Here is a 17904-nt window from a genome sequence, read left to right as displayed (position 1 = left end):
TTTTCCAACAGCTTCTACTTACAACTCATTGGCCAAAACCTGCCACATGGCTAATCCTATTCTCAAGGAAATCTGGGAAATATATTTATTTTAAAAAGTTGATCAGACTGTTAGCTCTCAAAAATATTCAGGATAAGAAAATAGGCAACTTGCAGTATCTGCCTCACTGACAAAAAAGCAAACATGACACACCTGAAAGGAAACCCCCAAATGATAATCCAGTTTGCGACCATCTGCTAGAGGATCTAATCTGAGGAGCTTGCTAACTGACCAACCACACAGCGTCCTTTCCAGTTACTTTGAATCCAGGGGGTGTCCCACCCCACAGCTTCTGCTTCTCCTGGATGGCCCTTCCGGTGTAATTCAGGCAGGGCAGAAGAACAATGGGGTCTGGATGGACCCTAAGCAATGTATTTGCCACAAAGATGGTTAATTATCTATTGGTGCATCACAGGTTACCTCAAAATTCAGCAACAAACTGTCCTTCAGTAGGTGAATGAATAATTTGTGTTCACCCAGACAATGGAATATTCTTTAGCACTGAAAAGAAATTCACTACCAAGCCATGAAAAGACACGAAGGAAACCAATCCACATTACTAAGTGAAAGGAGCCAATCTGAAATTATACAGTATGATTCCAACTATATGACATTCTGGAAACTATGGAGACAGTGAAAAGATCAGTGGTTGCTGGGGGTTGTGGGGAGGGACAGATGAATAGGCAGAGCATAGAGGAAGGAATTTTAGAGTCACAAACCTACTCTGTTTGATACTGTAATTGTGGATACATGTCATTATACATTTGCCCAAACACACAGAATGTACAACACCAAGAATGAACTCTAAAGTAAATTGTGGACTTTGGGAGCCAATGAAGTGCCAGTGTAAGTTCCTCCACTATAACAAATATACCACTCTGGTGGGGAGTGCTGATCATGGAAGAGGCTATATATAAATGGGGGTAGGGGGTACATGGGAAATCTTGCTATTTTCTTCTCAGTTTTGCTGTGAAACTAAACCTGCTCTAAAAAACAGTCCAGGGGCGCCTGGGTGGCGCAGTCGGTTAAGCGTCCGACTTCAGCCAGGTCACGATCTCGCGGTCCGGGAGTTCGAGCCCCGCGTCAGGCTCTGGGCTGATGGCTCGGAGCCTGGAGCCTGTTTCCGATTCTGTGTCTCCCTCTCTCTCTGCCCCTCCCCCGTTCATGCTCTGTCTCTCTCTGTCCCAAAAATAAATAAAAAACGTTGAAAAAAAATTAAAAAATAAAAAAAAACAGTCCATTAAAAAAACACGTAATGCCTTAAAACAATAATAAACTTATTACTTCAGTGTTTGGGAGTCAGAAATTAGGCATAGCTTAGCTAGGGGACTCTGGATTAAGGTATCTCATAAGTTTGTAGCCAAGATGTCTGCTGGGGCTGCATCACCTGAAGCCTTGGCTGGGGCTAGAGGACCCACATCCAAGGCAGCTAGCTCCCTCACATGACTGGCAAACTGCTAATGACTGGTACAGGAATCCTCAATTCCTTATCATATTAGCCTCTCCAAAGGACTTCCTGGGTGACCATACAACATGGTAGGAAGTGATCCAGGAAGGCGCAAGTTGGAGCTGTAATATGTTTCATGACCTAGCCTTGGAAGTCACGCACACTGTTATGTCCACAATATTCTGCTGGCAACACAAGTCAGCCACATTCTGTGTGGGAGGGGACCACACAAGGGCATGAATACTAAGAAGCAAGAATCATGGGGCCATCTTGGGGGCCAGCTATCATGGTGGTTTTCTGATGAACCAGTACAATATACTAAAGACTCTGAATAAAGAATTTCAACCTCCTGTAAATAAATTTTTATATTTGAAAGTAAAATGAAATTCAAGAGTAATACTTACAAAATTAGGCTGGGCCATTTGTACCTCTAAGGGAGTTGGAATGGCAGGTTTGGCAATATGCAGATAATGGTAAGACCCAGGTAGAATGCCTCCTATAGGAAACAGCAAGTTTTGCACATTTTAGTTTAGTTGTTGATGCAGTGGTGATAGTTTATATATTTGTATCATAGGATAAACAGAGATGCCTACCATGGTATATGCTGCTCACCTATCCCACTAAAGTACTACTATTAGTAAGAAATTCCCTGAGATTGAAATTATTTAAAAACTCAATGTGAATGTGCCATTATACCCATAATATAGTCACCAATGCTCCAGGAAGATGTGCCAAGCTCATCTGTGTATCCTGTGATTTCCCATAACCCTTGGCACTCTAACCTATGCCTGCCAAAGCCAGACCAAGACCTAGAGAGGCCTTAAATGGTAATGCAGTGGTATTCCCATTCCTTGTCCTCTTTCAACATGTACTCAAAATATTAAAGTGGATGTTATTAAGGAAAATCAACAAAGTTCTTGCTCAACACTTAGAAAATTATCATTAAGAAATCTTTACTATTTCTAGCTTGTCCCATAAATACGAGCTTGATCTAGCTCTAGTCTCTGACACTCATCCCTTCTCTTCCTTTCCCATGGCCACACCTTTCCTAAGTTTTCATCCAAAATAAGAAGCAGAGCAGGATCTATCAGAGTCCATTTAATTAGGTAGAAAACAACAAGGACTGGAATGTAGGGCTTTGTCTCTTTATCTCATATTCTATTTACTGGATTAGGGTCCATGGATACCCTAGGGGTCCATGGATGACTTTAGAGGTGGGTCCATCAACCTCCTGGAAATGAACACACAGTTCTGTAAATATGTGCATTTTTGTGGTAGAAGGTCCATAACATTCAAAGACACTATTCTCAAAGATATCTCTCATCTCCCAAACATAAATACTGTATTGCTCATATGATGATCTTCTTAGGGGTCAATATGGCTTAGGGGATGAAAAGTGAACTATTTTACAGTTGTGAATGGTTTCGTTTATCCATCCAGATAAGAGGCCAAGGCCTCTATCCAAGGATACTTGGAAGGGTCTTCTTATCTCTGAGCTTATAGTGAGAATGAAGGTTTGGCAAGATGTCAGGGTATTGCACCACTAACCAGTTGTGAGTGACCTTTGGGCAAGTTAATGATTATTCTCGGTCTCAATTTCCTTACCAGTAAAATAGGAGCCACAGTTATGATGTGGTCCATAATACATGCTCAAAATAAAAAGGACCACAATAATAATTCCAGTTCCATAATAAATGCTTAAAAATGAGACTGAGCCCTCCCCCATCTCTGTGCAAACCCACTGAGGGACAGAGGAGCCTCCTCACCAAGCCTAAGAGAAACATACAGGGCAGCCCTGAGCACTGACCCAGATCCAATAGGTGGTTTAATTGGAGGGAAGAAGGTGGCCTACTACAAACCTTGGATCTTGGCTCCCTTGTACATGGGGATGAGTCGGTCAAGATCAGCCGGTGGCTCAGTCACAGGCTCCAGGGTTGGGTCAAAAAGATTGAGCATGGCTGCTGCCAGCTGGAAGCCAATTTCTTTGGAATTAAAGCTGCTGTGAGTCCACTCATTTGAGTAATATTTATTGGAGAATTTGGTGAGGGAGCCAGCAGCTCTGATGGCTATATCATTGGTGTGGAAATTAGTATCAATCACAAGTCGGCCGTCATAGACAAGACATGCATCATTGAGTGCTTTAAACGTTTCATAATCCACGTTCTTCTCACAGAAGCTAAAGAACATCTACAAAGCAAACACTCACATTATTACTTAGTCATCACTCTTCATTTTACATTCTCAATAGTGTGAATAGTCTCCAGAGCACCTTATCTTTGGGGGCATACAAAACAACAACAACACTAAATCTACCAAAATGTCATAATGGTGTGGTGTGTGTGTGAGCAGAAAGAGAGAGAAAGAGAGACAGACAGGAGCATCTGTTTTTGGTATGAAGGACAAATTAAGATACCTAATGTTACTCCTTTTTGTAATCACTCAATCTAGACATCCAATGGAGAGAAGGATGCCAAGTGATGGAGTATCTATTAGAAAAGTAATTTTTTTCCATGTAAAATGGTTTATATCCATAGAGACACCACTTACCCCTCATTCACCTACATTTTAGATAGCTCTATCTCAGCCTCCTCCTATTTGCCTCTTCTTGTGTCTGACACTTAGGTCTCTCCAGGTTCCTTCTTGGGGTCACCCCAATCCAGTCTTGAGTCTTCAGATTGCCTTGTTCCTGCCCTGTTACACCAGAAAGCCCATCCCTGAAGGATGCCCCAGAGAATGAGAGCCCCATCAGTATCAGTATCTACCAGGTTTGGGCTCCTGCCTTATTTCTTCCTGCCCTGGCATGGAAGACAGTAAGTATTTTCAGGATACCTATCCTATGACAGGCACTGTGCTGTAGAAGGGCCCAAAACACCTCTGCATTCTCCTTAGATGTGACCTGTATGCTTCCTCCATTCTCTGCCCAAATTTCAATGCTTTCTTGTGATTATCTGGATATCTTCTTCAACAGTGATGTTGAAAGTCATTATGGCAGTCCAAGTTAGTTGTTTTTAAGTCTTCAGTTGTCATTGAAATAGTAAGTTTAGTCATTTTTATCTTAACCTAAATATAATTTGCCACCTTATTAAAAGCATGCTACAAAATGAACATATGACATGGGTCCTCATCATTGTGATGGACATCATACTCCCTGCTTCCTTCACATGCCTGCTTTATGTACCTCACTTGCCCCATTAGGTAAAGAAATTAGCTCTCTGGGGCCAGGAATACTTCCTTTCCATATCCCTTCCCTACACCCATGAATGGTGCATGAATGATGAATGATCCTCAGTAGCCACTAGTCACATGTGACTATACACATTTAAATCTAAATTAATTAAAATTAAAAGAAAATAAAAATTCAGATCCTCAATTGTAGTAACTATTTCAAATGTCCAAAAGCTATAGGTGTCTAGTAGCTGCCATATTGGACAACACAGATACAGATCATTTCCATTAGTTCTATTGGACGGTGTCAGACTTGGATCCATCACCTCTGTGATATCCTTTGTTCTCCCTTAGGGAGCCACCAGGCCTTTGCCCTTTTCCTTGTTTCTTCACTCAGCTATCTAATCTATCCCAGTTACTCCTATCCCAGTCAGCTTCAAGTCTCTTTAGAATTCATTCTGTCTTATAATTCTTAGTGACCACAGGAAAATACATTTCTCTGAGTCTCTGACTCTGGATCTTTCTTTCTCTATTCTCTTCTCTCTCTCCTCCATTCTGTTCCCATCATTATAAAAATAGATCTCCCACTCATATAAAAATATGGAAAGCTGTTTGATCTGAATTGAAATCATACATGAAAAAGTACCATCAACCTCTTGAGCCCTTGAAAATATTCAGAAGCCCCCTTCAGCATTCCCCAAAAAGTTCTTCTACCTACCCAGATTTTTCTTAATTAAACCTACTTTTAATTGAGTAGCATATTAAATATGTTATTTCTTATTTTCCCAGGTTTTAAAGATTACTAGTACTGCAGTATTATTATTATTTTATATTTTTTTGGTGTAGGAATTCACAATTTTGTTACACTCGGGATTTCACAGGAGTTTGTGAACCAGACTGAAAACTGAATAAGCAAATCTAACACAGTTCATGGGAACATGTGTTCTAAGTTACAAATCTTTCAAGTACAACTCATGCATTTTTGTAATACCAACTTAGCATTACATACTGGATGAAAATATGAAGTAGAAATATCTGGCCACATTGAAGTTGTTGAATAAATATTTAAGACTACTTATATTTATAATTCTGATTATGGAGAGCAAAACTCCTTGGTTAGCAGATCGGGAGTCAGTGATCTGATAAACCTCATTCATTATGCATTCATACAATATCTTGGTGAAGAAGATAAACATGGAGTTTATAATCTAATTTGAGAAATGGACATCAACAAAGTCATCACACTGACAGGCAGAGGATTTCAGATTATAATGAATGCTATGTAGAAAAGGGAGAAACCCGGCTGGAGACTGGACCATCTGGTAGGCACCCAGGAGGCACTACCACCCGGCGGAAGGAAGCCAGGTGTTGATGTGAGTCCAAAATCCAACTCGAGAGTTCTGCTTCTAGTGTAACGGTGTGATCCCTTCAGGTTAATCCTTTCACTGATACAACTATAAACTCTGGTCAAAGTACAAAAACTATTACCCAAGGATTCTGATGAGCATTTACAAGTAGATAGATGGTACAGGACAGTAAAAACTTGGAACAATGACCAGCATGAGGGTAATTTTCTTATTTTGGTGGCTTTTGGAAGAGGATGGACTATAGTCATTTTATACACTAACAGAAGAATAAAGATGGTAGAGAAAAGAGTCAGTGAACTTGAAGTCACATCAGTAGCAATTACTCAGTGTGAAGAATAGAGAGAGAAGAAACAAAGAGATTAAAACAAATGAATAGGGCCTTAAAGGCCCATGCAGCAAGAGAAAGTCTAACAGATGTGTGACTGGAGACTCAGGAGGAGAGGAGAAAAGAAGGAGGCAAGAACTAATGGCCAAGATCTTGCCAAAATTTAGTGAAAGTTACAAGTGTATAGATTCAAGAAACTCAGTGAATGAACCCCAAACAAGATAAATTCAATAAAAAACATGTTTTGATACAAAATAAACACAGAACCCCCACAGCATCAAACTTCTGGGAACTGAAGATAAAGAAAAAAATCTTGAAAGCATCCAGGGGAAAATGACACACTACGTACAGGGAAACAATGGTTTGAATGATGACAGATTTTTAAAACCAAAACTCATGGATGTCATAAGACAATGGAAAAAACATCTTTGAAGAGCTGAAAGGAAAAAAAAAAAAAAACAATGTTCTAGGCCATGATCCTATATCCAGTGGATCCTATATCCACACAATTCAGGGCTGACTATTTTTCCAGTCTCTTTCATGTTAGCTTTTAGTAACTATACTGTGAGATTGGTGTTTTTAAATAGAGGAAAACTAGAGAATCCATTGCCAGCAGACTTGCAACTGTGTGTGCAATAGGAAGTTGTTCAGGATGAGAGGGAATTGAATTGGATGGAAATCGGATCTTCAGAAATGAAGGCAGCAACAAAATTGGAAAATATCGGGGTAAATAGAAAAGTCTATTTTTCTTCTTAAGTTCTTTCTGTTTAAAACAAAAATTATAATTTTGTTGGTTTTTCAACGTGTGTAGATATAATACCCATGACAAGTGTAACAGAAAAGCGTGTCCAGAAAGTGGCAAGAAGGTACCTGTACAGTTGCAAGGTTTTTATATTTTATGTGATGGTACAATATGAACTCTAACTAGAATGTAAAAGATTACTGATGTACAGTACAAGCAGCAACCAGCTGGAAAACAAAATTTTAAAAAGCCATTTATAATAGCTCAGATCCTGCACAAAGGAAGATATACCAATGGCCAATAATCACATGAGAAGATGCCCAACATCATTAACCATCAGGAAATCCCAAATTAAAAACACAATGATACATCATGTCATACCCAACAGAATGGCTAAAATTAGAAGGACTGACAATACCAAGTGCTAGCAGAGACTACGGAATAACTGAAACTCTCATACATTGCTGGCAGAAATATGAAATGATATGGCTACTTTAGAAGGCAGTATGTAGCTTCTTAAAAAGGTAAACATTCACTGACCATATGACCTAGCCATTCTTCGGGTGGATAGCTAAGAGAAGTGAAAATATGTCTACCCAAAGATGTGTACAAGAATGTGCACAGCAATTGAACAAATAAACCAAATGTGATAGAGAAATACAATGGAATACCACTGAGTGATAAAAAGGAATGAACTACTGATACATGGAATAATATGGATGAATCTCAATACCATTATGCTGAGTGAAAGAAGCCAAATACAAACTAGTACATAATGTATGATTCCAGTTATAAAAATTTTAGTTTTAGCAGGTGCTCTGAGTATGATACCATCTGTTTTTGTTTAGTTTTCCCATCCTGCTGTAACAAAGTACTGCAAACTGGGTAGCTTAAAACAACAGAAATTTATTCTCTTACAGTTCTGGGGATGACATGTCTGAAGTCATGGTGTTGTCATGACTGTGCTTCCTTCTGAAGCTCTAGGGAAGACTCCTTCCTTGTCTCTTCCTAGCTCCTGGCAGTTACTAGTGATCCTTTCTGTTCCATGACTGGTTGCTGCCATCACTTCAATCTTGGCCTCTACCATCATATGGCCTCTTTCCCCAAGTGTCTCCTCTGAGTCAAATCCTTTTCTCCATAGACGGGCACCAGTCATTACATTTAGTGCCCTCTCAGATCCACCGTGACCTTCTCTTCAGTTGATAACATCTATAAAGATCCTATTTCCAAATAAGGTCACATTCAAAGGTACTAGGGATTAAGACCATATCTTTCTGGGGGGATGTAGTTCAACCCACAATACTGTGACCACAGTCAAAATAATGAATGTATTCATCCCCACCAAAATTTCCTAATGCCTGATAGCGATGCTACTCAAAGCTGACAGTAGAGGAGAGAAATGCTCTGATTTCTTCCTTTTTGCTATTTCTAATCTTCTGCCAGTACCTATTGTTGGCCAAGCACAGATGAAGGTCAGTGAGCAACCAGCACTGGGAAATACTATCTGCACAGGCCATTCCTTGTGGTGCAGAGCACAGTGGAGGAAGTGGGAGGCTTTATCTAACTCAGACTGCTTTAGGATGAAGTTTTAGCAGTAAGGTGTATTGGAACAAAGCAGGTGAGAGTATTTGCAAAATGTCTCTGCCACAATTTCAATTTTGATCTCAATAGGGAAATAAAGGCCAGAGGGGGCTGCTAGAGAACCTGTATTCTGTTGCTTATTTGGGGAGGTTTTCTTATATCCCTGCTTCCTAAGCAGGGTATGTGTTTACCTCCAGTGGCTCCCCAAGATAAATGTGGCATATCTTCCAAGATCATCATTTTGGGGAGAAATTTTGAGTGAAAACATTTTGATTCTTCTTAACCTAAATAGGTATTGCAACATACATGTGACATACATTAAAATAAAATTAACTTTTCCTGTCTTTTTCGCTGCTGTGTCCCTCACACTTAGGACAGAGCCTAAGACTTAGCAGGTATTCAATGAAAATTTGTGGAATGAATGAATAAATGAATGTATTAAGGAGCAGAATGCAAAATTTCCGTAGATTATCAGGATAAAATGAGGGATTCCAGAGAAATCTCTTCTGTGCTTTGAGATCCTGTCCAGACTGTGGGTGTGTGTGTGGGGGGGGGGGGAGGGTGGTGGATAAAGGTCACCATCATTTACCTGTAAGGGTACTTGGGTCAGAAGCCCTGACTTAGGCTGACTACCCCCTACTCTCAGGTAAGGAATTGCTATGACCCCTCACAGACTTCCCCCAAGAATGTGGCATTCTTTACCACAACTGATCACATACTCCATATTCACACTGTCCTCAGCCTCCACTTTGTAAGGAGGGGTCTCTTGCTTCTCTATTAGATTGACTGGGTCCTTCCCTATCTCCCTGCCTGCTAGCTTCTGCTAATCTCCTGAACTGACAAATCCGAGGACACGGGTTGTAAGTCAAGCTATTACACAGCCTAAGAGAAAAGTTCTCCTTCTCTCAAAAGATAGATAATTAGATAGATAATAGATAGATAGATAGATAGATAGATAGATAGATAGGAGAAAGAGGTCTTCTAAGTCTCTAGTTCACGGGAGAGAAACCCATTACTGCTGTTTCTAGAGTCTTAAAAAGTTAACAGCAGGATAGACTTTGGGGCCCTCTGACCTTGGTTGGGAGCCCAGCATACCACTGACTTGGAGGCAGAGTGTTCTCATCTGTAAAATGGGGATGCTTCTCCTTACAGACCTGTTGTGACCAGGTGACGGACGATACTGCAAGCATGCAGCATGGTGCCTGGGACATGGTGAGCTCCTGGTCCATGTTAGCACTCTCTGAACCTTTGACACTCCTTCCATGAAGAGGCAGGGCTTAATTTCCCTCCCTTTGGATATGGGCAGATGATACAGTATCTCATTCTCTCTCTTTCTCTTTCCCTTTCTCTCTCATTCGGTTTTAGAACCAAGCCACTCTTCCAAGGAAGTGTTCTGGACAAAATTGCAGCTGAAGATGATCTAGCATCTAAAGTCAGAGGAAGGGTTGAACGTGACTCCAGCTCCACACCCAGTCTGACGTCAGCCACGTGAGAGACTTCAAGTGAGAGCTGCCCAGCTGGACAGGCTCAAATCCCAGGACCCAGAGAGAGAAAAATAATATATGCCACCGAGTTTGGGGTGGCTTGACCCTCAGCAATAGAGCATCTGGCCATTAAAAAAAACCCCAAAACCTGCTATGAATTCCCGACCCGTCATCTCTCAGACCCCAAGTCCGTGGCAGGTGAAGGCTCTCTGGAGGTGGTGAGTGAAGTTCACAGGGATCTACTTACGGAGCACGGGAGTCTGAAAGGCTTGGTGGGCGTGGTGAAGCAGGCGCTGTGGATGGGGTCTGGGAACTGGCCATCGTTCCACTGAGCCAGGAGGGCGTCGCGGTAAATGGCAACCCCCGCTGCTCTGAGCGCGTCCTCCACCGCTCTTTCCACCGAGTAGTTGTTGATGCAGGTGATGGTGGAGGTGGGCGGGGGCTGCACCAGGTGGATGTAGCCGCCCCTCACACCAAGGTTTAAGAGCGTCTCCACTGTGGTGTAAGTGTCAATTGTATTCCCATAGACAATAACATTCCCTAGAAAAGGAGGCAAATGCTAAGATGCACAGTTTAAAAAAACAACCCAAACCTTGTTAGTCTAATGCTAATAATACCGAATTGTTCCCTATAACCTTCCCCTTTTTTCAGCTGCAGGAAGTCAGTGGTGTTTCCTAGCAACGGCGACCAAGATAATTTAGTAAAGAATTGGCACAAAACATCCCACAAAGTAGTCAAGTACTTTTAACACAGAAGTAGGACATTCATCTATGGTCCTGTAATTTGAAAGTTGAAGTTATGCTAAATGAAACCATCTGGAATAAAACCTTTTATCTTGTTGGTTTTTTTTTTTCTTTCCCCTAGTCGCTACACTTACTAAGGAAAAAAAGTAATAATAAAGCTTGCGATATTTACAAGTTCTTCCTAAGTGATGAGCAGGACGCTGGTAAAAAAAAAAAAAATCATGGACGAGTTAGGACAAACATTTTAATATTTAAGTGTTGAACTGGGTTGATTTCAAGGAAACTGTTTCCTTTTCTGAGAACTAAAGACTAAAACATTCTGCTTTTCAATGGATAATTTTATGAAGATTCAAATTCTGATTTTTAGATGGGTTGAGACCTAGCAAAAGGGAATGCAAGTTGTTCTTTCAGTCGGTAAGAATGAAAGCACAATATAATCTTGAAAGAGTTCCCCCGGGGAAAAGCATTTAGACAGTAACAGTCTAAGCTATTTACATTTCTTAAAAATACTACAGAAATAATTACATGTGACATGTTTTAAGATCAAACTAACAAATGAGTGAAATCCAGTATATGCTATTTTTGACACTGAATTGGCATTTTTACCTTTTTTTTTTTTTTTTTTTTTTTTTTTTACAAAGAAAGGAACTGCCATAGACTCACTTTTCAGGCAACATGTAACACTTTTATGACAAAATGATAGATTCATTGAATCTCTCTTTTTTCCTGTTTATGAAATGACATTAAGAGAAATTTTACAAGGCAAAATAAATGGTAAGTGTATTTTATTCAATTTCGTTGCATAAATTAAGGAAAAATCTATTTCTATCCTAAACTGAAAGAAGGTGTAATGGCTGGTTTTATTTGCTTAGGAAGAAAAAAGGAACTAGAACACCTTTCAGATTGCTTCTCTGATGGTAACAGCATCTAGAAAGTTCTCCTATACTTCCTGTTGCTCAAATATGGAATGGAAAGAAGGCACTGAGGCCAGCGGGCAGGGTCCTTCCTGCCTTCACTAGGATGCTCTAATTTTGTGGCTAGGATCATCTCTCTATTCAGATGGTCTAATGCAACATTCCTCTATGGGCTGCATTTTCCTTGTCTGAAAGAGCCAACATTTTGCTTAAATTATTTTGCTTCCACCTGCTGTGAAACATGAATCCTAGCTGTCTGGCACAACAAAGACTCAGCCTGGCAGGAAAGCCAAAACTTGAACCTAAAACTGTCACAGGTTTGAGGTCTTCCACCCTTTTAAAATATGCATGTCAACACAACATTCATTTTCAGGGAAACAAATTTAAGTGTTTAGCCCTCCCCCCCCCCCCCCACAATTCAGGGCTGAATATTTTTCCAGTCTCTTTCATGTTAGCTTGTAGAAACTATACTGTGAGATGGGCTTTCGGGGAAGCCAGGGCAATGCAATGCTGCTGGGTACTATCTAGCAAGGGTTGCCCACAGACTACAGGCAGCTGAAGAGGATGAGGCTTTTCATTTCAAAAGGTAATATATTTTATAAAATCTCTAGAATTTAAATTAGATGTTTACTGATAGATATTCTAATTGCAAAATAGATTTGCCTACAGTTCAATTTGGAACAAAATCCACCCCCCCCAATATGAGACTTTGGTTATCATAATAGTTGCAATAATGCAACATAACAGATCACCCCAAAACTTAGTGTCAAACAACAATCAGCCTATTGTTGTAGGTCAGCTCACACATCTGCGGGTGGGCTGGTATCAGTGGGTCTGGCTCCACATTGTCGTTGGGATTGTGCCTGCACATGTGTCTTGCACCCTCGTTGGACAGAGATACCTGAGGCATGTTCTATTTATGGAGAAGTGCAGGAGCATGGGAGGGCAAGAGCAACTGCTCACTTTTCAAGCCTCTCCTTGCATTACATCCACTAATGTTCCGTTGACCAAAGCAATGCATGTGGTCAAAGGAGTGGGAAACACTCTGCCCAGGGTAGGAGAGGGAACAGTGTGGATATTTGCTGAACAACAGTCCAAAACCATCAGTTATATTGGGCATCGTAAATAAATGCTTATATGATGCCATCTAAAATTTTCATCTAAACATGTTTTTTAAGATTATTTACACATATCTCTTTCATTATTCACAAAATAGAGTAGAATCTCATTGTGATATACAGTAAAACCTTGGTTTGCAAGCATAATTTGTTCCAGAAACATGCTTGTAATCCAAAGCACTTGTATATCAAAGCGAATTTCCCCGTAAGAAACAATGAGGGGTGCTTGGGTGGCTTAGTTGGTTGGGCATCTGGCTTTGGCTCAGGTCATGATCTCACAGTTCGTGAGTTCAAGCCCCACATCGGGCTCTGTGCTGATAGCTCAGAGCCTGGAACCTGCTTCAGATTCTGTGTCTCCCTCTTTCTCTACCCCTCCCCTGCTCACACTGTCTCTCTCTGTCTCTCAAAAATAAATAAATGTTAAAAACATTTTTTTAAATAAATAATGAAAACTCAGATGATTCGTTCCACGACCCAAAAATATTCATATAAAAATGATTACAATTCTGTAATGTCATACAAAATAACAAACAAAATACAAAATATAGAGAAAATAAACAAATTAACCTACACTTACCTTTGAAAACCTTCATGGCTGGTGTGAGGGAGACCAGAGAGAGGAGGGTTGTTGTGTAGGACAACTTTCACTATCACTAACCGAATCACTGCTATCTATTGCCTCAATGGAATCTTTTTCTGCATGGGGGCCATTGTATATACTTGCATGGATGTTGACTACAGTAAAGTATTAATAGACTCTTGTCATATACTGTATTTAATATAACTGACAATACGGCAGCAGAGGAAAGGGTCTATATCTGCAGGCAGCCTGACCTAGAATGAAGCAAAGCATTCCTAAGCTTACTTTTGTATGGAAAAGCAAAGGAATGTCCATAGGTGCTTTGAAGTGACAAAAAAATACACTAGTGCCAGTTGTAGGCACCTTCCAGGGTTCTGAAAAATCACTGATTTCTGCCAAACATGGTAGCCTGAGACCGAGCATCAGAGCATGGGAGATGATCATGCATAATCCCAGAGAGAGAGAGAGAAGAACCATCAGCTCAGTTGTGATCATGTGACATTCAGCATCATGTGCCACTCATATCGCAAGACATTGCTCATTTATCAAGTTAAAATTTATTAGAAATGTTTGCTCGTCTTGCGGAACACTCGCAGAACACGTTCCTCGCAATCCAAGGTTTTACTGTAATTTTTTACTACAGAAATAGGAACATGCTACAGGTCAGCTCACATCCCTCCACAAATACAAAAAGACCTGATGTGACAAGAGCAGATTTGCCAGTTCCATCTCTTGCCTTTTAAATGTCTGCACTATGATATTTACATGATATTTGCACAGTTGTGAGTTCTTTCTACGTCATTTCTCACTTTGACTTTGTAAAGAATTTTTAGAGTCCATTCATGTTTATTGCATGATTCCTGTATGCCAGGCACAAAGCCAGGCACTTGTAGACACAATCTATAATTACATTCATAATCATGAGTAACAATAGCATAAAGTATAGCCCACCATGTTACCCCTGGTGCCTTGCACAGTATCTTGCCAACAATTGGTGTGACAAAATGTTTCCTGACTCAACATATGGATGAATGTTTGAGGTTATCATACTGTTGATCATATGTTAATTGGGTCTTACTTTTGTGCCTTCTAAAATATTTTTTACAGAACAACCTTCCTGTGGCCAGATTTCCTACTACATATTTCTACTTGGTATTCCCTATAAAGTTGGCACTTCTTTATCCAACCACAGGATAAATTGTATATCTGAGATCTATACGATAGAAACATGTTTCCCTTCACAATGTTAGATCTGGTTATGCAGGTTTCCCCACATAATCCTAAACGTAACCAAAATTGTGTGTTGGTAGGCACTTCAACCCAAGGAAACAGGACTGTTTTATAAGAAAGTTAACCCTTGTATAACTATCATGTTGTGATAGCTGGGTCAATTTTTAGCTGAATCACAGAGGGAAGATGGGGGAAAACGAAATGGAGAGAGAAAAAAGAGAGGGCAGAGAGACAAAGAACAGAGAGAGCCTTGGAGATACAGATTTTCTTCAATCACTGGATAAGTGACAATTAAGAGACCGAAAATAGGTGAAACAAACTGGTTGCCAGGTGAGGGGAGAGGATGGATGAACTAAGCCATGAATAGTAGTACTGAAAAGGACTTTCCCGGGTCTGACAGCTTTATCCCAGCCAAAATATATAAGATGGGGTAGATGGGGTTCCATTGGAACAGATCACCCTGACCACTAAACAGAGGGAGTAAGGCAGCCCCAGGTTATGTGGGACCCATGATATATACTCATGTACAATATGCTTTTTTTTTTTAATGTTTATTTATTTTTGGGAGACAGAGAGACAGTGCAAGCAGGGGAGAGCCAGAGAGAGAGGGAGACACAGAATCTGAAGCAGACTCCAGGCTCTGAGCTGTCAGCACAGAGCCCGACGTGGGACTCGAACCCACAAAGCACGGGATCATTACCTGGGCCGAAGTCGGACGCTTAACCAACTGAGCCACCCAGGTGCCCTTCATGTATGACACACTTTTAATGTCAGACAACTTCAATCAGCCAAAGATTTACCTTTTCTTTTAAAGCAGTTAAGTTTATTTTTTTTTTTTTTGAGATAGAGGGAGAGAGAGAGAGAGAGAGAGAGAGAGAGCGAGCGAGCAGGGGAGGGGCACAGAGAGAGGGAGAGAGTATCCCAAGCAGGCTCTGCACCGTCAGCACAGAGCCTGACACAGGGCTTGAACTCATGAACTGTGAGATCATGACCTGAGCCAAAAACAGGAGCCAGACGCTTAACCCACTGAGCCACCCAGGATCCCCTAGTCAAAGATTTATTTTAATCAATGTATTTCCACCACTTAGGTACTTTGTAACTCATGGAGTCTTTGCAAATATTTATAAGGACATAACACATCGCAGGGGCTTCCTTCACATAATTGGGATAGCATATACATTCTTTTGACATTTCAATATACATATGATGTAAATAGAGTGGGAAATCTGAGGATTCACCCTGGATATCAGTTTTATGCTAAAAAATCTGGCCACTCTACAGCTCAGTTAATCTAAAGATAAGAAACGGCCCGTTTTTGCATTTGATCTGATAGGTGACAGAGGTACCATGGTGGGCTGCCCTCCTCTGAAATGGCAAATGGTAATGGATGATTAGAGCAGTCTGGGTGAATTTTCAATACAGGATAATAGAATATAACCATAGCAGTTTTCATGGAAGGCCAACCTTTGTTGCTCCTTTTAGGGCATAAATTATGCATTACTAAGATTATCCATCTGAAACAGGAAGCAGAACACAAGGAGGGCACTGTTAGAAAGAGGACCGAGTGAAAGCACCCGAAATTAAGGTTGGCAAGAGGAACACTCATTTCCTCACAGCTAACCTGCAGTAACCTTCCAGGTGAACCATGCAAGGGGGCTGCCAAGAGGAAAGAGGGATTTTGGTGTCAACAGCCAGGCTGGGGAGAAAGAGGGAAAGTGAGGTCTCAAATCACCCTCTATAAGCTGTCAATTCTCCACCTCAGATCAAAAAAGCACTAAGACTTGTCATTTAAAATGTTGGCAGATATGGAAAGGTGATATTTTTGCTTTTTGATACATGCTCTTTGAAGACATAAATGAATGCACTAACAACTTTGTGATCACCAAAGTAAGGCAATGACACTTTAACATTTCAACTATCATAATGCACCCAGATTTAGGAGATTCTTCGATTTATCTTAATCAGAGGGGAAAAGATGCCAGTTTTCATCATTCTGAAACTATTGTTTATCTCCTCTAGAAGCTAGACATTTTACTAATATTTAAAAGGAACATGGCTTTAGAGAAATTAAATACTTAAGTTGATCTCCCTGTTAACCTCAAAAAACAAAATATGGTCTTAATTTTCTTAGACACAGATTTGCCCTAAGAGTAAGGGAACAGCCTTTTTAAATAATTTTTTTCAATAGATGCTAAAATAGTATTTTATTCTTTTGAACTGAGTGCTTTAATTTTAATCACCTAGAAGGTATGCATTTCATAGTCATGCTCAATATTCTAAAGATGAAGATTCTCCAGAAAACCATGTTTTGAAATGAAGACAAGGAAGGGATTTCCTGGTTTGGCCTTAAAATCACATCTCAATGTATGCAAACAGTCTGTATTAGAAATCAATTCAAGATTTATGCACACAGATATTAATTTGAATTTTTCTTCCTAGTTATTATGGTTAAGGCCAGAGAAAACAAAACTATATGCTAAATTTTATAATTTATGTATTTTAATTATGCCTATGTATATTTACATATTCCATTGTATTTTAATGAAGAATTATATTTCCTTTTTCCACTTCAAAAGAGACATAGTGTGATTATGTATGACCTCATTCATCCTCAGAACAGCTCCAAGAGATTGTATGTTCTCCAGAAAACAGAGGACAAAGGGGTTAAAGGATCCAGCTCCAGGTCACACAGCAGGTAGATGGTTCAGCAGACCTCAGACCTCCTAAGTCTGGTTTTGGACTCACACCACTACACTATATTTGCAGATGGATATGTAATAAATTCCTTAAAAAATACTCTAATTGGCATTTAATCTGTGTAATGAACTTTAGCAAATAACTAGATAATTAAAGAATTTAAAATAGATATCACAGAATATTAGTAAACTATGAAATAAACATTCACTTAAAAACCATATCACATCCATGAATAGATCAGAGACTGTTCTTTTTATTTTTTATACGTCAAAGCCTAAGATTTCCATGACCCAAGCCTGACCTGTCTCATTTTATTCTGCCAAATTAAAAGGGAAGACTGTATTAGATATAACATACCAAAGGCTTTGCTTGGTGATTCATGCACTGGAATTTTAATGTTATACTTTTCCTAACAAACATGCTTTTAATAAGGCAGTAAACTGCATTTAGCTAAAGATGAAAATAATTGATC

The 17904-nt window shown here is 40.0% G+C and overlaps 1 protein-coding gene across 6 annotated transcripts in view; it reads right to left on the bottom strand.

Moving 5' to 3' along the window:
• The window catches only part of CFAP61 (cilia and flagella associated protein 61), a 289083-nt gene that overhangs the window by 60699 nt on the left and 210480 nt on the right, over positions 1-17904 (bottom strand). For all 6 annotated transcript variants that reach the window (XM_047854160.1, XM_047854163.1, XM_047854162.1 and 3 more), the window contains 3 exons: positions 10398-10690; positions 3346-3673; positions 1891-1982 (listed from right to left, as the gene is read on the bottom strand). In XM_047854160.1, the coding sequence (XP_047710116.1) occupies positions 1891-1982; positions 3346-3673; positions 10398-10690 (713 nt within the window). The remainder of the gene's footprint in view (positions 1-1890; positions 1983-3345; positions 3674-10397; positions 10691-17904) is intronic.

The sequence above is a fragment of the Prionailurus viverrinus genome, chromosome A3, assembly GCF_022837055.1.
Source record: "Prionailurus viverrinus isolate Anna chromosome A3, UM_Priviv_1.0, whole genome shotgun sequence".
Taxonomy (NCBI): Eukaryota; Metazoa; Chordata; class Mammalia; order Carnivora; family Felidae; genus Prionailurus; species Prionailurus viverrinus.
Note: the sequence above shows the minus strand (reverse complement) of the source record. Positions and strands in the feature narration are given on the sequence as shown.